Below are 23990 nucleotides of genomic sequence, written 5' to 3'. Positions count from 1 at the left end.
TCTGTCCCTCACTTTTCTGCAATTCTATCATCCACTTTGGTATCTGTTCAAAGACTTGGAGATAATTCTCATTTTCAAAGTCACTTGTTTGAAAGAGACATTCAATAAAGCAATCATAAAATATAAAAATAAACCAACTATAACGATACATGTTGAACTCCAGGGCGTATCATGTACTCTCTTTGCTCCTTTTTGTGATGCCTAATACAGTTGCTATGTGAGAAGCAATTTGTATACAAATTAGCGCTCAGCTAAGACAAATCCCTATATATCATAAGAGAAAAAAAATCAAAACACAAATTGTCAAACTCCATCACAATAATTTTTCTATTCAATCTCTTAGAACTGCAAAGATTTACATTTGCCAGATCACTTCAAAGAATTAAAATAAGCAAACTATATCCTTTGCATGTGCCGTGTCTTCCTAAGAGAAAACAGATTCCTTTCACTGTTCTCTCAACTGCAGCAGATTTATATAATGCGGTCATCAACTTAATAAGGTGCAGATTCAGATTACCTATTTCAGATGGGCGATTTTGGCTTAGGAAGTAGGTATCTGACCCTGGCAAGATGACTAAGCTTCATTCAGTTCAGTGTTTTTCCCAAAGGTGGTACTTATCTAACCAAGGATAAAGAAATAAGAGGAGGCTCAAACGTACATAAAAACCTGCATTCAACTGCCCTTCAGCCTAGAGGAATTCATGCCACATCTCCCACTTTCTAGGAGCATCCCCAGGCACCAGCTTGTAGTCTAGGCTGGAAAAGAACATTTTCTATCACCGCTACTGGAGTTTAGCCATTGCATAGCCATGAAACCAATTTTTGTTGGACCAGAGAAAGTACAAGCAGGGAGAAGACTTGCCCTACATACTGCTGTTGAAGGTATGCAGTTTTGGTTCCTGATTTCTTGATTTATCTCTATTTCTGTCCAATCATCATGTCACATAAGATCCATAAACAAGAGGAGAGAAAAGAATTTTGTTTTCCACGAAAGCTGGAGGTTCACAGGGGGCCCCTCCCACATTAATTTATAGCCTAATAGTCAGCATATGCTTGCGAATATGGGAATGCGGGTTTGAATTCCCCCAGTCTCTGGAGGCCAAGAACTTAGTCTCCCACTTCCTGCACAAACATTCTAACCAGAAGGTTTTTTACAAGCTATCTTTGAAAGCTACTCCATGGAAAACATTGTATTTAAAATCTGACAAAACTTCAGTCTTCTCACAGCGATTGTGAGAACTGTCAAGAAATTGTGACAAGTGCAAACTGAACCAGAAACTCCTTTTTGATACTTATTGTAGAATAAAAGTGATAACCTAATAAAAGTACTGATTGAAAAAATTATTTTAAAATTATAAAATTAAGCTCACCGTGCTCTCATAGGCACGTTTTCAGTTACTGAGCTGGAGCAGCCACTTGCAAGAATCTTATCCAAGACACAATTTTTCTCCATTCTCCTCTTTAAACCAGAGCTGGTTCTGTATTTCCCACAGACACAGCTGAGGTCACCCTCTGAGCACATGCCCGCACAGGTATTTCAGCAGAAGGCTCTACACAAGTACGACAGGTTAGGTTATTGACATACGTGTTGTTTAGTAAAGATTTTATCTAACTAACTCATGGATTCTGGAAGATGGAATTTTAGCAGAATCGGTAAGGAGTTTGTTCTGTCAATCTTTTGTCCCAGAGTATTCCACAATAAATGATTGTGATTGCTATGTTTTCTAATGAAATGGTATCTACATTTTTCTACACAAATGTTAAATTACCTAAACTGTTTAGGACTGGGGGCTTGCTCTGCCCCCCCCCCTTAACATTTTCTGAAACAACTAAAGTTCCTTTTGGTAATTGGATGCATTGAAGCTGAAATTGATAATTAACTGTCTTTCAGCTTAAAAGATCATTATAAAGTCAAGCATCTAACCCAGATAATTACTATACCTGACATTTTTCTTTGAATTCTTCACCTTCTTACAGTCTGTGGTATAAAATACCTTATCTGTGTCTCCAGATGACAGCTTTTAAAAAACTAATCCCCCTGTTTTCCCTTGAAAATATCACCTACATCTTTCTGGAAATTCTAAAGATGTTAACTAATTGGATTTGACCTACAGTGAACATCTCACTTTCATTTTTCCTACAAGGTAAATCCTAATGTTCTACCAGTAAGTATAGAAGAAGAGTAGATTAGGAAATATTTCTTTACTACTTCTGTGGCTTTAACTATGTAAAACTTCAAACATATTTTCATAAAGGTTGTTGAGAATGCTTCACTCCTGAAAATTAGTATGTAGGGAATCAGTCATACAACAACTATAATGTCTGTTCATGGTAGGGAACAGAATCTAGTAGTCATTACTTCAGCATAAAGATTTAGTAATTGTAGAAGTTTTAAAAGGCAGAAGGTCCTTCAGGCATATAATCACTCATGTGATCTATCCTTACTGATTTATGTTCATGAAAAGTCAAAGTAGCTGTTAATAAGGATATGTTTACAACACATGAAGTTCTGATTATAGTACAGTACTAGTGCAGAATTAGCATATCCATGGTAACTTTAGTCCAATGAGTAGAGATAGCCACTCATCCTCAACATGAGTCTTCAACATGTCTTCAACATGAGTAGTAAGAAATCTGATCAATATATTTCGAAGCTACCACAGTGGACCTGGGTATTTAATCTTCCTGAGTTCTGCTGCCTGTTCCTGCGAGATTACATTTCCCTGGACATGACTATCTGCAGCACAGTCTCTCATTAATCTGACTATAAGGCCTTTTCTTCAGCAAAACAGCGCCTTATCCATATAGAGGTAGAGACAGAGAGCAAATCATACAATTCATTTTTGTTTTCATTGATTTGTCTCAGCCAACTGATATCCTTTCTTTTCATAAAATTAAAGATCTCCAAGGCAGACACTTCCAAAATTACACACCTAAGATATTAAACCTGAGATTCCAAAAAGTACCACTTTCTTGCATTCGGATATGTTCATGATGATAAAAAGGTATCAGAACTAAAATAAATCTATCTGCAAAAGAATTGGAGCAGTTTGTATCAGCCAGTAAGGAGATGCCAATGGCAAGGCTGTCCAAGCCCCATATAATTAAAGCAAGTAAAGGAAAAGTCTTACATTTTTTCTTTAATGAAAGGAGCAACTCTTATTTTTTTCTGACTCTTAGCATAGAAATTACTAATACTTGATATGAATCACACAGGCATTCAAAGAAGCAAAATAGCATCAAGCTGAACAGAGTGCCCTGACATGAAATTCCTTATCAGACTGAATTTCTCCCTATCTGGTAATTAAGTGCTAAAAAAGCCCTGGAATATACATAAAAATTAGGGAAATTTGTTATAGGAACACAATTCTATTTTGTTGCCCTCCATTCTCTCTCTGTTGTAAAAGCAAAAGAAAGTCAGGTGAGAAAGTGAGGCTTTTATCTGTCTCCCCTTTGCTCTGCTTACAGACAAATGGAAGAAAATTAAAACACAATAAAAAATCTGCTGCTGTGAAATTAACAAAATACTTACTTTGTAATAAATAAAACACTTTTCTACCAGACATTCAGTTGAAGAAATGCTTTCACTTAGATGTCTGTAACTGACAGGTCTACAACTGCCTCCAGTCAGTACTTGAACCAGAGATCAAAATTGATAGTGATGGATTCTTCCATGTTTATCTAAAGAGGCAATATCCTTGTGCTGAAAATAATCATCAGAATTCAGAAACTGCTTTCAATGAAATGGATTTAGTGTTGTACAAAACAGCTCTAGTATATGGATAAAAGTTGCTCTTGTCTTTAGCTGTGGTCACATTTCTGGCTCGGGTGAAGGGACCTTGTAAATTAGTAGTGCACTTTAAGGGCCCTCTTATATAAATTAATATTATTATTATCGTGTCCCCTTCACTCTGCAAAGCACTGATAGTTACTCGCCTGAAAATGAAATGTAAACTCTTCCTGACATTTTATCTTTTTCTATTTTTATTCAGTCACATTGCTTCTCCAAAGGTTTGCTTGCTATAGAAAGAGCTTTCTGAAAGAGACTCATTTAATTCCATAGCATTCCTTTTTTGAAAAGGCAAGCAGCTGATATAGCATGCTGTAGCACAAAAGGAGTAAGTTAAAATGCCAAAAAATATTTCCGGGGAAAGGAAAGTCAAAATACAGTGATATACATCCTGTCACTTAAAGGCCATAACCATCTTGTTCTAGTTTATGATGACATGATGCTATAAGTGATAAAGGCAATTATGAATTTAAGAATTACTCCAATACTATTATCTGTTACCACGCACAGACTGTTTCAACATTTTTTTGGCTAGTAGTCAATGAATTGCTTAGCATGTGGTGCTCTTCTTATACCAACTTTCAACCTGTAAGTGAAGTAATCAATATATTTGGTAATACATTCTGAAGCTGACAGAAGGAATGCTAAAAATGAATAGGTGTGACAGAGGACCTCTCAGGAAGGTGTTTTTTACAGGATACTTACTGCTATTTGGATTGTCACCTATAATATGATGTCGGCCACTCCAGTACCAAAGCAGCAATGTAGCATCACGAGACCCAGACACGATGTAGCAATCACCGCCAATGTAAGACTCTGATCTAGCAAGGCAAGTCACGACATCCCAGTGGCCAAACACAATCTGAGTTAATTTTCCTGGTGGGAGTGCAAAGTGATACAAATTCAGGTTTTTTAAGTACTGGCAGCGTTTAGAAATCATTAACTAAATCATTAACAAATATTCAGTTCAAATGTAATTTTTGCCTCATGTCCCTTTATTAGAGTTCACTACATGCTACAACAAGATTAAAAAATCACAAAGATAAAACTTATTTTTTTTCTCTTTTTGTGTTCCTATTGAGGGCTGTGTTTTGTGTCAATCCATAGCCTAACCCTTAACTCTGAAAATCAAGTCAGGGCTGCAGTCACTGAATATTAAGTGGAGTTACTGCTCCATCAGTATTTAAGCAATGGTGTTAGAACACTATTTGTGAATTTCATGAATGATATGCATAAGACAGTACATGAACTTTTCCATAATGGTGCTACATTATTATATTAAAAATGTATATTTGTTCTATGTTAATGTCAAACTAAGGTTTACTGTGATCATCACCTCCTCCTTTCTATTACTGCAATCAGTTTTTAGCAATATACTGAATGACATCAGGCTAAGCTATCAGGCAAAGAAACAAAATATTGGTTGCCGGTAGCAGGCTATGCAATCTACTTCCTTATTACATGAAATAAATAGACATAGAAACAATACAGCCATGAAAATATTGTAACAAAAATTTTGGTTGATCCTTTTGATATGATCGATTCCCTGAATATAACTACGGTTTTCAAAAGTTATCACTAACAAAATTGTATGACTTTCCATTTCCTTTTACATCCTTTATCTTCCAAAAAAAGGCATCTTAAAGCTATTATGCTCAAACAATAATGAAGGATTTTATAAACTGCCCTTTATCATTTATTGAGGGGTAAGCACAGGCATTAGATATGGTAGTATTAAGACAACCATCCCCTTTGTGACCTAAGAAGAAACGGGTAGTTGTATTTAGGGTCACCTGTTTCCGTAGAATAAACTCGAAAGCTCTTGTCCCAGAAACCACAGATAAGAATGTAGCGATTATCTGCTGTGACCACGAAGCAATGTGCATTGATCTGGATGCTCTGATCCACAAGGTCTGTGATCTGCCGTTTGTTCACACCAGAGTTATTGGCTGTAACGAAATGCAAAACACATTTTACAAGTAAGCGATTCCAACACCTTCCTGTCATCCACTTACAGGAGAAAATGAATACATTTAACTTTCAATGAACTGTGAATTTGTTGTTGAGTAAGCATTTTGAATATGAACATTTAGAGCTGTCTATATGGGTGTCAGAAATACAAAATTATTGTGAGATTTCTGGTTTCCCTTTGAATAAGACAAAAGATTTTACAAGAGATGACAATTTCTTATAAACTGCCTGATGTACTGCATAATATGTGGTAATATTTTAAGTGCTCTGCTGAAGTACTCTCCAAAACCAAATTGAACTAGGGGAAAGTGATGGAAGTCCATTTAAAATACCAAGTCAACGCTAACAATACTGCAGAAAGTCAATTCTTGCTGGTTGTCATCTCTCCTACAGAAAATATCCCAGCTTGTATTGTGTGACCTTGACATCCCCCATACCTGCAGACACTTAACTGGATCAAAGACATAAGGATTCAACCAATGAAGCTATTCAAATCTAGTGTGCTTTTTCAACACTGTCTTATCACCTACTCCTCAAGCAGGGAGCCAGGCCATGGGCAGTAATGTCAAAAGAGGCAGTGCCACCTGAAAATTCCCCCAGACAGAGGCAAAAGGAATGGTTCATGCAGAATCCCACCACCCTGACTGTCAGAGCTGTTAGGAAGGACTGGGAGTAACCAGCTAACGTGCTCGTTACTTCCTGTGACACAACACACAGGATTTGGCAATACAATAAAGGTGTGTTCCCTCTCACCTAATATTAACTTTCTAAAAGTTCAGTATATAATCTAAGTTAATTATCTACACTCCCTCTATACTCATTGGAGAGAGAGACATCGCTTCACGTGGCAAGTCATCTCACGCTGTAATAGCTGTCCAAGTGCTAGACAACTCCAGAGGACAATTTCTCTTTCTACAGTAGCTATGGAGGGAATCTTGACAACTAACTTCAGTTAACTGAAGTTAGGTGAGATAAAATTAACTCTGAGAGACATGTTTCTCCTAACGTAGGAACTCGACTTAATGTAGATAATATTCTGAAATTTCTTTTGTCCCTATTTTTGGTTATTCTACTTAAATTGATCACAACTGCATGAAATAAGAGACTCAACCAAAAAAAAAAAAATTTAAATTTGCCTGTAAAAGTTAATACTATGTTTATATACATTCCAAGAACACATATTTAAATTACCAGACTCTCTATGTCCATCCACTAAAAGATAATGAATAACAAAAATTGTGCTCTATCTTTTGAGAGGAAAATCTGAAGAGAAAACCATTGTCACTGTATGAGCAAATGAAGCATACAGAATGAGAAAGCTAACTCTCCTGAGGTACTTGTATATGAATCTTTCAACCGCGAATACTGACACAGACGAAAAGGGAACTTTTCATCTGGAGATGTTTAAAACCACATTTTTTTCTCACCAATACTGCAAAATTGTCTCTAAGAACCTTCCCTATCCCCAATTTCTGTCTCAAAAATATGCCTACCACAAAAAAATAAACAACCAACCACAAAGCAAGTAGCTGCAATTAAAGAGAAATAATGACCGTTAGGAATACTAGTCCTGCAATCTCTCTAACAGTTTTAGCAAATGCTATTTCTCAAAATACTTCACTTTCTCAAATATTTTTGGATTTAAAAAATACAATCATGCATCAATTTAAAATCTAGTCTTTTCTTTATTAATTTAGTAATGCCAACTAAAACAATCCAAATCATAAATTGAATGAAAAGAAATGGATATGCATCTGCACTGACATACACAGTGCTCACTGTAAGAAATGAAAATATGTGAACTCTGCCAGACCTTCACATTTTATTTCACTAATGTGACCTGATAAGAGAACAGAATTATAGATATGGGCTGACAATGTAACTGACTTAATTGGTTGTTTCTTAAATACCAATTGCTGGTGATGTTAATAACAAATAGCACTCATGTAATTCATTCACCATCAATAGCTAATGCTTTTAGTTCTCCAGGACTGACAAGAATAAATATTTTCCTATCTTCCATGTTAAATGAACCATAATATACAAATATAGCTTAATCAATAATTCTTGAAAATGCCGTTTTCAAATATATCGCTACATTTTCATCTTGACGTACCAATCAATGGATCCATTTCAATTGGAAGATGATGGGCTTGATCCAAAGAATATCCTGGGGCTCCCCGAAGGCCTACACATGAAAGGAAGAATAAAGCACATAGGAACCTTGTTGTCTAAATTTTTTATATGATCTTTCTAGGTTTAAAACTGCATTATTGGATTATTATATATATAAAAAAGTAACTTTTTACTATTACTTGTTCTATGAATCTTTTAAGACTCCTTCCTCTGTGCTACACAAATATGCATTTGTTAATTCTTCAGTTATGTAACAGTAACTGTAAATGTATGAGCACTAATTTCATCACAATTTCTGCAGCCGCAAACATTCATTAAATAACTCCTTCAAAATAGTGTAACAGAGAATTTTTTTTACATTTGAGCACTGGGTGAGATCTTATAATAGCACAGAGAAAAAAAATAATTGGATTAAACATTGTTATGAGTTTCTTACACATGGAAACCTGTAAGTGACAGAAACTTGGACTTCTTCATAGATTCATCTAGAATTTTTAGCTGGGAAATTGTGGGCTACAGTAAATTTGCCATAATTATTCCTATTAGTTCTATCCGGAGCAGTCCTTAAGCTGTTCAAATGTGCATCAGAGGCTGCACATTTAGTGTTATCTGCTGTCACGCATGGATAGCATTGCTTTGGCTCTTCTGAGCACCTTCCCTAACATATAAATCACAACGGTCACTACTGAAAACACAATTTTTGTTAGGAACTGCCATGTTGCACAAGAATATCCTCCATAAGAGGAGACACAGAATTCTGGAGAACAAACTCCATTTTCTACTACTGCAATAGACAACCAGAGGGGGTAAAAGAAAACAAGGTCTACAGCTGGCCCTGCCATCTTCTGAAAAACACTGCTCTGAGAACTTCTCCTTCCCTCCTTTCTCTCTCTTCTTTCAAAACCAAACCAGTTTGGGACAGATCTTTACTGGTATTAACTTAGATTCATTTGCTTCTATTGTGAGATGGCTATGTAAATGCCTTCTACTGTGTACAAACTCTAAAGCTCTACATACAAGCTGTCTATGTCTGTGTATACATTGCTGTAGATGAACCTATCCTTTATACTAGAGTTGTGAGCTATTAAAATAATATGGTAATAGTAGGAAATTGATACCCTGTCCTGGATTAGCCTCTTGCAAAATAAAAGACATTGCCAGGCAGGATGTAAAAGTTAAGAAAATCATTAGAATGAGTTTTGATTCTCCAAACAGTTTTGTTTTCCTGCCTCTTCCTGTTATAATATATTCAGAAAGTATTCCTCTCTTTGAAATTTACACCAGAGGTTTTCAAATGGTGTGAAATTTAGTTCATGGTTGGTTCATGACATGAATTCTGCATGTTTGCAACGTGACTTATGTTTTACAAGAGTTTATATGAAAAACTAAAACCTAACAGTCACATGCATCATAAAGGCCAACATGACTTCTACTAAACTAGATGACTTCAAATAACAGTTGTTTTTGGAAACCCTTGAAATCCAGGATACTGCAATATTAGTGACCTTGACTCCTTCCCAGTAAAGTATGGTAGGAATTTTGGCTTCCTCTCACTCGACAGTCTGGATGAGAAAGGGTACTCGAGTACTAAATAAGCCTCCTCAAATGGAGGAGACGTGAATGATGATGGGTACAGAGTACTTGGGCAGCATCCCTGAAAAATCCAGGGGAACTAATTAGGAATTAGTCAACCAATGTTAGTCAAAAGAGTATTAAAATACCAGAGAACAGTTTCTGTACCTCTGAATCATTTCTGACATTGAGCTCTTCCATTAAGGACACTGTCACAAAACGTTTTTTAAAAAATGTTTTGTTTGTTTGGTTTTCCCTCTAAGTTTTTCCCTTTCATTTTAAAGAAACGGGCAAAACATTTTTACATCTAATGCAGTTGCACTTGATGGAGTATCATAAATGCATGGATTTGTGAAAGGCAATCAGATATCCTACTCTGTCATATTCTCTAAACCACCACACAAAGTTTGTTTGTAAACAGAGAACAGGTACATTCTGAATATATGCAAAATTTAATATTCATGCTAACATTATTTACATGTTCAGAATAAAGGTAATATTAAACTGTATATTATTATTCAAGAATTCAGAGTGATACTAACTTTACTTGCTCTGATAGTTCCTCTAATGCATGCCTATAAGGGAATTCCCATTCACTACTCTAATTATTGCTTGTAACACCAGTCTTTGGCCAGCCTTGTGCGTAAGAGGTGGCAATTATTTCACCTGACTTGAATTATTCACTGAGGAGATGTTTATGTTTAAGCCAGTGAAATCCCTAGGTAATCTAGAATCCCTTTATGTCTATGGGAGGTAGACATCTAACCTAAATAGCACAAATCCCTCTCCAGGAGAACCTACTTCTGTCCAGGGGTTTCTCCTGTGCATAAAGTGTGGAGAATTTTTCTTTTTTTGCCTAGTCCCTACAAAGCAACAAAAGGAGGGCTAAGGAGAATCTCCATCCTTTATTGGATGCAGGGGGAAACATAGTGACAAAGGATGAGGAAAAGGCTGAGGGACTTAATGCCTTCTTTGCCTCAGTCTTTAATAGTAAGACCAATTGTTCTCCAGGTACCCAGCCCCCTGAGCTGGAAGACAGCGACAGGGAGCAGAACGAAGCCCCCATAATCCCAGGGGAAATGGTTAGTGACCTGCTACACCACTTGGACACACACAAGTCTATGAGGCTGGATGGGATCCACCCAAGGCTACTGAGGGAGCTGGCAGAAGTGCTCACCAAGCCACTTTCAATCATTTATCAGCAGTCCTAGCTAGCTGGGGAGGTCCCAGTTGACTGGAGGTTAGCAAATGTGACGCCCACCCACAAGTAGGGCCGGAAGGAGGATCCAGGGAACTGCAGGCCCATCAGTCTGACCTCGGTGCCAGGGAAGGTTATGGAGCAGATCATCTTGAGTGCCATCATGTAGCATGTACAGGACAACCAGGTGATCAGGCCCAGTCAGCATGGGTTTATGAAAGGCAGGTCCTGCTTGACTAACCTGATCTCCTTCTATGACAAGGTGACCTGCTTAGTGGATGAGGGAAAGGCTGTGGATGTTGTCTACCTGGACTTTAGTAAGTTCCCACAGCATTCTCCTGGAGAAACTGGCTGCTCATGGCTGGGATGGGTGTACTCTTCGCTGGGCAAAAAACTGGCTGGATGGCCAAGTGCAAAGAGTGGTGGTAGATGGAGTTAAATCCAGCTGGCGGCCAGTCACAAGTGGTGTTCCCCAGGGCTCAGTATTGGGGCCAGTTCTGTTTAATTTCTTTATCAATGATCTGGATGAGGGGATCGAGTGCACCCTCAGTAAGTTTGCAGACAACACCAAGTTGGGCAGGAGTGTTGATCTGCTTGAGGGCAGGAAGGCTCTACAGAGGGATCTGGACAGGCTGGATTGATGGGCCAAGGCCAATTGTATGAGGTTCAACAAGGCTAAGTGCCAGGTCCTGCACGTGGGTCACAACAACCCCATGCAATGCTACAGGCTTGGGGAAGAGTGGCTGGAAAGCTGCTCAGTGGAAAAGGACTTGGGTCTGTTGGTGAACAGCTGGCTGAATATGAGCCAGCAGTGTGCCCAGGTGGCCAAGAAGGCCAATAGCATCCTGGCTTGTATCAGAAATAGTGTGGCCAGCAGGACTAGGGCAGTGATCATCCCCCTGTACTTGGCACTGGTGAGGCCGCACCTCGAATGCTGTGTTCAGTTTTGGGCCCCTCACTACAAGACAGACATTGAGGTGCTGGAGCGTGTCCAAAGAAGGGCAATGAAGCTGGTGAAGGGTCTAGAGCACAAGTCTTATGAGGAGCAGCTGAGGGAACTGGGGTTGTTTAGCCTGGAGAAAAGGAGGCTCAGGGGAGACCTTATCGCTCTCTACAACTACCTGAAAGGAGGTTGTGGCGAGGTGGGTGTCAGTCTCTTTTCCCAAGTAACAAGTCATAGGACAAGAGGAAACGGCCTCAAGTTGCACCAGGGGAGGTTTACATTGGATATTAGGAAAAATTTCTTCACCGAAAGGGTTGTCAAGCATTGGAACAGGCTGCCCAGGGAAGTGGTTGAGTCACCATCCCTGGAGGTATTTAAAAGACGTGTAGATGTGGCACTTAGGGATATGGTTTAGTGGTGGACTTGGCAGTGCTAGGTTAACAGTTGGACTTGATGATCTTAAAGGTCTTTTCCAACCTAAATGATTCTATGATTCTGTGAAAGTTCCTGAGCCAGCTACTGAGTCACACTCTCAAATACCAGGTAGCTTCTTGTTTTTCCCAGGTGGTAAGAAACCTTCAAAAGTTTCCACATACTGCAGCGTAAGGGCTATCACAGCAGGAAGCTACCTTAGACAATGAAACCTGTTCATTCCCTCATGTACCTCATGGCCCCACCACCTATTTAGCAATGCCTGGGACAACCTCAGTACCTACATGTCCAGGTGAGGAGACAGGACAGTCCTAGCAGCAATATGGAGAGGTGAGCAGAGGGGCTGGAAGGGAAATTTGTGATGATCTTGTTGGATGGGCTTTTGGGAGGGAATGAGGAAACTTGTCAGAATAGTTCAGTGTCCGGCTGCTTAGGCTTGCTTTGGGTGCCACATTATCTAACAGTGACCCAGGGGAAGGCTTATGACGAGCTCCTGGACAGACCTGAAATCTCTCTCAAGCGGCAGACGGTGATGTACGCTCTCTAGCATGCCCGTATGTATTCCTGAAACCTGGGACATATTAATATCGGCTGTGTCAAGAACAGCAGCACTCTCCTGAAAAGTATTATATCAAAGGCTGATCCTGATGTAACCACAAATCGATTGGCTGCCATGGTGATGTGCTGCCGTTAGGGAGAGTGTTTCTAGGAATGACACCAGAGAAAACACAAGCACTGATTATTTGACACAAACCAGAAAAAACAGTAAATTTTTGTGCACAGGCAGGTGAGTGAGATTAACCCACATCTAGCTAAACTGCACTTGAAATTAAAGCTGCACTGCTAAGGTCTTCAAATTTGAATGAAACGTGCCCGTGAGAACCTACCTACTGTGTTGTGCCACCGATTGACTGCAAACAGCCTGCTGCAAGTGACGGTCACCACGGCAGGAATGGTCAGGTGGGGCAGCGTGTTGGCTGCCACGTGTGTGACGGGGGAATTTGATGGGAACTTCAGCACCATGATGACATCCTGCTGCATCTGATCTTTAAACATGAGGGGGCTCTGTGGAAGGAAACACTGTTGAGTAGAAAGGAGAAGAGAGCAGAAGAAAACAGAAGGGATAACACAATTAGTGAGGAGGTCTGAGGGAAAACGAGGTTAAAAAAGAGCAGGCAAGCATGTGCACATACAGGGAAAACAACGCTACCTGAGCGTCTACACTAGTGATGGAGGAGAGCAAGATCAGAAGCTATTATCGGATCATTACACAAGGACAAGTAGAGAATAGGTATGGTAAGGGTTATTGTTACAGGGCACAAAATGACTGTTAGCATTAATTAATATACAGTAAAATGTAAAATTATACAGCAGTTAATAGTAATACAATAGAGATACGAGTCATAAAAGAGTTAATCAATTAATACATCATAAATATAAATGCTATAAACTGCAACGGTTGAAAAAAAATTTCAAGAGGGACTCAAAAAACCACAGATATTTAATTTTTCTTAATGAATTCTTTATATGAAATACAGCACTTCCAAACATATACAATCTAATTCTATGTAAAGCATACACTTATTAGGGAGTCTGTAAGTAATTATAAACCTTTTTGATGATTCTACAAGTGACATGGCTTTTTGTACATGGACAATAATACCGCTATTAAGCACTGTTTTTAATGTTATTTTTTTTCAACCACTGTTATAACAAATAGAATTATTTCTAGAAGTTCAAATAATTCTTTCTACTTATCACTTTATTATTAAAAATATATTATCCATATCTTAAGAATATAAAATAAATACTATGTACATTTGACATCTACACATTACTTAAAATAACACAGCTAATACTTCCAGATCAATTCCCACTTTCGCAGTGTACAACTAGATAGAGTGATTTCCTTGTAGATAGATAAAATGATTGAAACTAGTGCACGTATTACTGTCGATTTACAAAACTTAAAAGAAAATATCTAGCTCTAAGCATTTAATCAAAGGCACTGAGGGGCACAGAGATCTGTCTCGTTCAGTCTGGCTATTTCATATAATTCTTTGCAAGAAGCACAGAGAAGAATGCGTTAGGAATGAATTTTGGAGTTCAAATTGAAATTCGAAATATACATTGTATTCTCCCAGGGGAACAGGCGGGAGGATTCCAGCACGATTTGAACTCCAATACTTCATTTTTGTCAAGCAGGCATTGTTCATAAATCAGCCCCTAACAATGCGTCCTTTAAAACAAAACAAAACAACATGCTCACTCTAAGAAAAGCCTGCAGTCATTCCCACTACTTGCAGAAATAAGAATATAAATATGTATTTATCAAGTGTATGTTTATGAAGACAGGGCCTTTTTATACAACACTAGACAGGAAAAGCCAGGACTATAGGAAGCTAAAGCTATTCAAATCTCCACCCTGCTCTGCTAGAGCATTGCGAGCTGTTGCTGCCAGGAGAAAGTACGGTTGCATGGGCAACGAAGGGCATTAAAAGTATTGCTTAATGGGTACTTTATGACCTACAAAGGATCCTCAGGTTCAAAGGGAATGCATTCCCGGTCAGCAGTTATGTCTCACCAGGTGCATGGCAGAGCTCCGAGGTGGATGGGGCTCAATGAGCAACTGCGATGGCGTCTGTCCAAAGTTCTGTATCTGCGCCTCCATGGCCTGCGGGCAAGGGAGAGGGACTGTCATGAGCAATATGCGTCAAGGAGAGAGGTCAACACACTGTGTGACAATGCAGGCATATCCCAAGTCAGCCATCAAAAAAGTCCAGAAAATTCACCCGGTGCTCTCCTCCCAGGCTGCAGACTCATCCAAGTGTTAGTATTTTGTAGACAAGCTTTGCTTCTCCTTTCAAGCATGCTTCAGTTAACCAACTAACCATTCTCATTTCCAGTAACTGGCGTTATATGTGAAAACGTTAACCTGTGAGGACATGCAGTTCAGGTCTTGAGAGCTTTTTTTTGCACTAAAAAGAACATATATACCTTAATAAAGTCCTTTGTAAGGAGGAAAGTATGAGGATCTCTAATAAAATAAGCCTCTGGAATCTTAAATGGGGGGAAAGAAAAGCAAACTGAGAAACAAAAGTCATGTATAAAATATAATAAAAACAAAATCATTACTATTTCAACAACAACATTAGTAGGTTAAAACAAAAAAATGCCAGAAACAAATCTTGCCAGGCACATTCAAACTAATGTAAAAATCTTTCCAAGTTGCATACATTCACTGAGTATTTATTTCATGCTTAATTTTATTGCATTTTTTCATGGGCTTTCAGGCTTCGTAGGTCTGAAATGAAAACTTAGCAATTTCAATACATTCTTCAAGACTTAAATCTACTTTCAGAATAAATCTGGAGTAATTTGATAGGGAGTAGAATACAGCCCATATACTGAGATGCTTCCACTACTGAAACAGTTCATTCAAACAAAAACATATTTAAGATATATTCTTAAAAACTTTGGCAAAAGATTGCTGCTTGTAAAAGCAATACTGTTACAGAACACTCCTTATTTTTCAGACAGGTACTATTTTATTTGACCTTGTAAAATCAAGAATAAAGCGTTCATAGAAAACTAAACTGGCAGATTTTGAAATGCACTGTGCATTATGTACCTATATATATACACTGTACCCTGCACTACTGACCCTTAATATTTTTCTTGCAAGCTTTATGAATTTTTCATTCGCTACCACACAAGTAACATGAAAAAACACCAAAAACATGACTATCTTGGTAAATTACGTTATTTCTTTCAGACATAAAATGGTAAGAAGCACAATAAATACTTCATGATACAGAAGAATCCTTTTAATCTACATATTTTGTAACTCCTACAAACCAATCTGTGTTTTCCTCCGCTTCACAGCATGGATGCAAGAACAGATTTAGAGAGAGATTTCCTAACAGATCACTAATGTCTACCACTCTTGATGCCCTAGATTGACAAGTATATATGGAATACCACAAACAAACATTTGCTGAAAAAGAAACTTAATGCAAAGTCCATTCAAGCAGCTGAAGGACTTTCAATGGATTGCAGCCCGAGCGCATTTGATGCTGTAATTAGCCCGGTACAGGTGACTTCTTGTTTGTTGACTAATTCAGAGTGAACTTCAGTCTCCAAGGCACAGAGTGTTTCTTGGGAACCGGTAAGCATCTTAAGGTTTTATTAACATCATTTAATGATGAATTAATTTAAAATCATAGAGCAATTTTATACAAAACCAATGCCTTTGTGTGGGCATATGTGTGTACATGTGTACATGTCTATACAGCAGCTATCTATATGTACCATACAAATAGTACCTTTTTACACACTGTGTAGATACCTTCGCTCATCCAGACACTTTTTACACAGGAACATAAAATTCACTTCAAGTCAAATCAAAGGTAGTATTTTCTATTACATTCAGTAGTCTAGAACTGATTTGCCTGGTGGGGAGAAGGGAAGGGAATTATACTTGTTTGTGAATTTCATTTTCAAAATTACAAAGACTAATATTAACAATATCAGGCACTGCATGATATGTGCTTCCACGCAGATCTGTCAATAATATTTTCAGAAAAGTAATTTCCATTTTTCTTTTTTCAAATAATTATCAAGGTTAATTTAATTTTAATTTTTGAAAGAATTCTGTGTTGAAATAAGAGTGTGAATTGTATTTGGCAGCAATACTGAACAAAAACCAGATCTTCCTCTCCCACCCTTTATAGTGATCCCTTAAATGATACTTCTGTTCTCTCACAGGCACATTGAAATGAATTATTAAATTTTTTTTCAGTGCAGCCCAATTCTAATTTACATGTTTACTTTCACGTTGTCCGGTCTTGGCAAATTCTGATTGTTTGGCTGTAAATTCTGCACACATAAATTTTGCTGGCTTTGCCTCCCAGTTCAGGTAAATTTATGACAGTAATAGAGGAAGAGAAAGAGAAGTAGAATACGATAATAAACTAGCATGAATTTTTCAGATTAAGAGGAATGGACACTTAAAACATAACTGTCAAAAGCAACTGTTATTTTACAGCTGAAGATGTCCTGGTAAATACTCACTTACATACTTTACGCACTCATAATTTTAAAACATTTAAGTTAATGCCAAGTCCTTCTGTAACCAGAACAAATGCAGAATCAAGACCTTGATATTCAGGGAATATTGAATATTTTTGCTGGCTTGCACTTACAAGACAACTGCCTCTCCCCCACCCTGTGGATAGTAATGATGTTATCCTTTTCTTTCAAAAATATCATTTGTAAAACTGACAAGTCTCAGAAGCATTAAAGAAACTGAACAATGTTTCTTAAAAAATACCCGTAATATTCAACTACTGCACTGTTTGCACAACACCACAGCTGTGCACAGCTACAACTGGTATTCCTCTCTGGAGCTCACCACACTTAAAAAGGACAGAAAAACCTTGTCAAAACTTAACACAGAAGATAAACATAAGCATACAGAGATAAAGTGACTGGCCCAAGGGTATTCCTAATGCTGCTTCCTATCAGATCACTTGACACAAAATGAAAAGCAGGTACAGAACAGATCTGTGAATAATAATGTAATACATTGATTTGTTTACAAGAGAACTCTGGCTGTATCTGAAATTAATCTGAAAACTGATAAGTGTACACCGCAGTTTTTCTTGAACTGTAAATCGTCAAACTTTAGATTTATTTAATTATCTTAAACATTTCATTCTAATTAATCAATTGCTTTTCTCCCATCAGATCTTGAGTATTGTGTGCAAAGTGCTACACCGCTCCCTGAGACACACATTCTAGTCAATTTAATACAAATTTTAATAAAATTAAGTTTTTTCTCATTTCACCTTCAAATGTCCTTTGTGTAGAAACAATACAAGCTTGGAATTCGGCGGCTGCCAGATTTAACACTTTCAGAACAGCAAAATGGCAATTATATTAGTTTTCACTTTCTTAATAAGGTGTTGCAGAAAAGCTATTTAGTGAGCTGATTTGAGATTCCCTACTGTTTTTAATACACATAAAATGAGATTTGTACTCCAGACACTTCAGGGAGTATCTGTTAGGATATGATCATGTATTGCAGAAAGATAAAATCAGTCTTAGCCTATTATTTGATAATCATAGGTCAGAACAAGGAAATAAAAAATATCTGCAAACTTGCTGGCAATTCAAATTTTAAAATGAGTTGATCTCACACATCCTAATTTATGCAATCAAGCAAAACACAGCTTCATAGCACTTAATATTGGCCATTTAACAATAATATAGAGATTTGTATTATATGTTTACATACCTTTTGGTCCAGAAATCAATATATCAAATCATCCAAATTTATGAATGATACTACTCTTAGATACAATGAGCAATAGCCTCAATGTATTTTGCTCAAAGGAAATAAAATATTGGATTCCAATTTTTATACTTAAAGGCAGACTGTACATTCACAAGGACACTGGGATGCTCCTCTGCAACCTGGAGGATCAGTCCTTAGCATCAGCCTCCTGTGGAATGAAGAGTTCAATATATCTACTTTGCTCATTATGCAGTCTACTGAAGTACTCGGGTTTTATTTCTTAATTCTGGTTGAAAGAAATACAAATCTGCCATTAAATAATTCAAGCAATCTGTTTCTTTAGGTGTAAAAACTATTTTTAGTGGTTAAAGGCAGTGCCTCCGACAGCAAGCAGTGTAACTCAACAGGAGCAGAGCTGCAGAGCAAAAGAGTTGATCTTAGAATAGAACAGGGTATGTTTTTCAGTTGGAAGGGACCTACAACGATCACCTAGTCCAACTGCCTGACCACTTCAGGGCTGACCAAAAGTTAAAGCATGTTATTAAGGGCATTGTCCAAATGCCTCTGAAACACTGACAGGCTTGGGGCATCGACCACCTCTCTAGGAAGCCTGTTCCAGTGTTTGACCACCCTCTCAGTAAAGAAATAATGTCAAGTCTAAACTTCCCCCGATGCAGCTTTGAACCATTCCCATGCATCCTATCACTGGATACCATGGAGAAGAGATCAGCACCACCTTCCTCTTGAGGAATCCATGCTGAAACCGTGCCCATTGCAGGGTCTTCCCACCAGGTTGGCTCCAGTGTGGGCTGCAGACCTCTGCTAGCTGCACCCCTGGACCATGCTGCTTCTGTGGCTTAGAAGCCAGTTCACACACTCCAAAACTGCTCTGCAGTGTGAATGAAAGCATGGCAAATAGGGATGATGGGCAGATTCATTTCAGAAGCGCAGTCCTAATCTAAATGAAAATGCTAGAATTGACTCATCTGAAACATCACACAAGTGAAGGTTTTCGTTGCTCTTTGACATACCTTTGCACAAAGGGTAAGCCATGAAGCAGTTTATTTTTAACATATTTTTTCTCTAAAAAAGTTCTTTAGAAATGCAGGTAAAATCACCAAGGAAGATATTAATGGTCCACCTCATTTGCAAACTCCCCTTTGCTGAAAGAGATGCCTGGTGACTATATAACACAAGAAACATAAAAGCATGAGCACTTTTACTTTGAATCATGGAGGGAAGTAAGAAATTCCTAAAAACACACTGCATTGCAGCTAGTAAGACAATGTTTTTATCCTTATTTGAAGTGGCCTTGTTTTATTCATCTTCACTGATTACTACCATAATCAGTTAAACTTTCTAAAATATGTATTATCTGAGTTTCTCTATGTTTTTATTACTTTTTTTACATATTCAGCCTTTTTATTACTAATTCCCATATTCCTGGTGTGTTTTGTTCCTCTTGTGTACCACATTCAGGTTTTTCTACAATCCATTTTCCCCTGTGCATGGGGACTGAGTCCAATGAAGAGCGAAAATCTGTAGGCATTTGAGAAATATGCACCACAGCAATAGTCATCCAACTCTGCCTTTCCTGAAAGTTTATTTCATTTTTGCATCCCAGTGAACAAAGGAATCCTTTATGTGCTCTCCCGCCCATGCAGCCAGCACGCTCAACAGCCCCCAAGCACCATCTTCTTCAGAGCAAACATGATTGACAGCCCTTTGGTGGGTAGCATAAGCAGCTTGAAATGTTATTGTTTTCTACGAGCGGTGTGAGATACTGCTTTTTTATTTGCATCTACAGCTGTTAAGCAGCATCAATATCTTCAGGACTTTTGATAAGTTAGGTTAAGAGTATTGATTTCCATTTTATTATTGTATGTTTGGAGGAAAGAAGCGCTGTAGTTTAAACACAAGCAATGACTCAACTAGTCTGGAGGCTTCGATACAGTCTGTTATTTAATCAGGATGCTCAAGGGACTGAAAGATGGGCACGGAAATGGATTTTCTCCACAGGTCACTACTTTATTAATTTAACAATGGAGAAGGGGCAACCTTAAGCTCCTTCCCCTCACAGGAGGTATCTCATTGGATCCAGTGTGCAATGAAATGGCTCCCCAGCAGACCAATAGCTCAGAGCTGACCTTCAGCCTTCTCCCAGAGTCAGTCCACCCCTGAACTTCTTCTTCATTCCCCTGTGAAAGGAAATAGTACTACGAAAGGAATGAGAATGTGAAAGGTAAGATCTCCTATTCTCTTTACAGGCATGAGTCACATCGGTGACCTTATCTGTCTCAGGGAGCGCTGCCTTTTAGCTTTCATATTTACCTCATTAAGCTACTAATTGTAATACCAAGTTGTTCCCTCTTTCACTTTTATAGTTCTCCCATTCTTGCCCCTGGTAGTCCAATATGCCTCTCATGACACAAAAATATTTTAAACACTCTGCCAGCTTAAGCAAGCATTTGGTTAATACACTGCAAATGGGAAATAAATTCAATATATCTCACAAACAGAAACAGAGAAGGTAAAGTAAAAATACCATAAAGATGGATATCCTGCAGCCAGGGCAGGTTTAACTGAAAGTGTCCCTTACTCTTTCAGGCACACTCTCATGTGCAAGGTTCCCGTCTGCCTGAGCACAAATACTTCCTTTTCCTCTCTAGCAGCCCATTCCCCTCAAAAGCACAGAAAACTTCCTTACACTGAAAAGGGCTGATGTCAAGGAGTGAAATGCTCCTCTCCCTTCCTAACTATACCAGAAGGAAAAAAAACAATTTTCTAGTCTTTCTCTTTCTTGTATCCTTCCACCTCTGCCTGGAACAAAGGAGTTTACCACCGATATAATGAAATTCTCTCATTAAATTACACTAAAAACTACAGCAAACTCTATTATGCTCTAAAGAAAATATCTTTAACTCCCAATTCCTCTGACAAGGTCTATGTTGTTACAGGGGCTCCTCAGGCCACGCCGCTCAGTTCATCACTTTCTTTTTACAGTTGTGATAATTTTTAAAACTGCGGGGTTTGCTCCCAGCCCATGGCAATTTTGCTGCCTTTTCTTCCCTGCGGTTTGCCTGTATACAAGGCAGACAAGGAGCATCCCTTTGTTTGTAGAGTCAATGCTGTGCAAAACTCTATACATAGGCTGGAACCGAAGAAATTAATACATTTATTTATAGTTTTGTTTACAATTACATTCAAAATTATTTATTTTTTTCTCTTTCATATAGAATAGCATAGCATAGCTTAGCATAGCATAGCACAGCACAGCACAGCACAGCATAGAATAGAATAGAATAGAATATTTCAGGTGGAAGGGACCTACAATGATCATCTAGTCCAACTGCCTGACCAATTCAGGGCTGACCAAAAGTTAAAGCACGTTATTAAGGGCATTGTCCAAATGCCTCTGAAACACTGACAGGCTTGGGGCATCGACCACCTCTCTAGGAAGCCTGTTCCAGTGTCTGACCACCCTCTTGGTAAAGCAATGCTTCCTAATGTCCAGTCTAAACCTCCCCTGGCACAGCTTTGAACCATTCCCATGAGTCCTGTCACTGGATACTAGGAAGAAGAGATCAGCACCTCCCTCTCCACTTCCCCTCCTCAGGAAGCTGTAGAGAGCAATGAGGCCGCCCCTTATATAAAGAACATTTTATTATTCTCATTTCATGCCATTATGTTCTTCAGTTGAACTATTGTATTTCTTATGTTCATGTTTGTAATAATTCCTGTCCCATACAGATTGGTAACATTTACTGAAACTCTTGTGTGTTCATTGATGTCATGTCAAATGAAATCATTGCTCTGTCATCATTCTCCCAAATCTGTATTAAGTTTATAAAAGAAAACGTTGCTTTCTTTGATCATTAAGTTACTGAGCACAACACATTAGAAAAGATTTTACTGCTAAGTTACTTTTGTGAGAGATGTAATAGCATGATACAATAATTCATTAAATATGTAACTTCATGCCATAAATAGTTACGGTTTTGAAACCTGGGCAATCAGGATTTTTTATTTTAGATGACTGATAATTACCCTGAAATCATTTTCCTATCGTTACGTAATGGACAACCTCAGAAACAAGGATTCCTCTTGATCTGACAAGCAATTTTATATTTTCTGAGAATTTCTGAGAACAAGAATTTTTGTTGTTGTTTTTGGATGATAAATATTTAAGGTGACTGACTGAAATAATTTCTCATCACCCAAACTCTACCTATATAAGGAAATACTTCTATATCCTCTTTTTGTTATTTAGACACTAACACTTACGGTTACATTCAAAAGGCTACATGGACAAAAGTTCTATGTGATCTGTTGGGTGAAAGGCCAATCTAGATGATCTTTCCCATCTGGTGTTTAGGTCTATGGAACAAGCTTCTCTTGGACATCTTGATTCTGCAATGCAAATTACTAAAATGTACACCTGCAACACAGAATTTCCCTGTTGATACTACTCCTTTGTATTACTCCTTTATGTGATGGTAATCAAAGCATCACAACATGCAGAATTGCAGATGTGTCCTAGCTAGTATTTGTAAACTGAGCCAAACCAGTTCCCTTGCCTCAGTGTGCCTCCTGTTGTATAAATCCTGTTACTAAGAGAGAGTCCTCACTCTTAGGTCTTAGCAAGATCTTGCTCAGAACGTCATCTAGTCTGGCCAAACTGTTTCTTTCTTCCTGAGTTTGTGTTGCCAGTTTCAAGTTCCAAGAAATTCAAGTTCTTGTTATTACCAGAACTCCTCTTGAAGCTCTCCTTGCCTGCATCTTTCCATTTTCTTTTTTTAAAAATCTACCATTACAGTCTTAGGTTTGTCATACCTCTTCTTGACACTCCTACTCAGGAGTTTTTGCTTTTAAGCCAAGCGTTTCCTTTCCTCTTCCTTATGTCATCTTTTAACTAATTTATTTTTCTCTTTTGCATATGAAATACATGCCAGGATGCTGAAATCTTAATTTATGTTTTTAGATCTTTGGGATGGATTTTTTTTTTTTCTTGAAACAGAGTAAACTTATGACACAAACATGCATTTCTGAAAAGGCTCCCAGGATTCCAAACGCATTATCTCCAATAATGAAAAGTAATTTCAAGGCTTTTCTAAAGCAGAGATAAATTTGTTACATTTCCTTGCATAAGAAATAAAAAATCCTCTGAATTTTTAAATGTAGCTTCTCTTCTGACTGGAACCACTACAGATTTTCAAAGTCTACAAAAGAGGAAGTGAAGGAATAAAAAAATTATATGAAAACTGTCATTAGCATCCCTTAGTTGGCAGTCACTAAAATTTACAGGCATTTTAAAAAAACACTGCTGCTGTCTGGGATGCTACAATTGTTTCCACATGTGAAAAGCAGTGAGTAACAGCCAGAAAGCCTGAAGTTCCAGTTGTGCTAGGCTAAAAATTGCCAGTAGTATTTTTCAAAACACCATCAACTGCATTTAGAAACCTGCTAAATGTTACAAGTCAAAAGTACTTAAAATAAAGTCTTTTTTGTTTAGAAATGCCGAACTAGATTATATTACACAATATCTCAATGAATTCACTAATGAAAAAAGAAGTCCCAAAGGTCAAGACTAAAAAGTCCCATAAAGCGCTGGGAAGGCTGCAAACATCATTTCTCTGCATTAACAACCATA

The 23990-nt window shown here is 38.0% G+C and overlaps 1 protein-coding gene across 4 annotated transcripts in view; it reads right to left on the bottom strand.

Annotated features, from left to right (window-relative positions):
* The window catches only part of NBEA (neurobeachin), a 519980-nt gene that overhangs the window by 14493 nt on the left and 481497 nt on the right, over positions 1 to 23990 (bottom strand). For 2 of the 4 annotated variants that reach the window (XM_050890750.1, XM_050890758.1), the window contains 6 exons: positions 15040 to 15102; positions 14627 to 14716; positions 12930 to 13122; positions 7878 to 7949; positions 5584 to 5739; positions 4496 to 4666 (listed from right to left, as the gene is read on the bottom strand). In XM_050890750.1, coding sequence (XP_050746707.1) covers positions 4496 to 4666; positions 5584 to 5739; positions 7878 to 7949; positions 12930 to 13122; positions 14627 to 14716; positions 15040 to 15102 — 745 coding nt within the window. The remainder of the gene's footprint in view (positions 1 to 4495; positions 4667 to 5583; positions 5740 to 7877; positions 7950 to 12929; positions 13123 to 14626; positions 14717 to 15039; positions 15103 to 23990) is intronic. The other 2 variants (XM_050890741.1, XM_050890767.1) reach the window with 1 other exon arrangement.

The sequence above is a fragment of the Gymnogyps californianus genome, chromosome 1 (assembly GCF_018139145.2).
Source record: "Gymnogyps californianus isolate 813 chromosome 1, ASM1813914v2, whole genome shotgun sequence".
NCBI classification, from domain to species: Eukaryota; Metazoa; Chordata; class Aves; order Accipitriformes; family Cathartidae; genus Gymnogyps; species Gymnogyps californianus.
The sequence above is the reverse complement of the archived record's forward strand: the minus strand, read 5'-3'. Positions and strand labels throughout refer to the sequence as shown.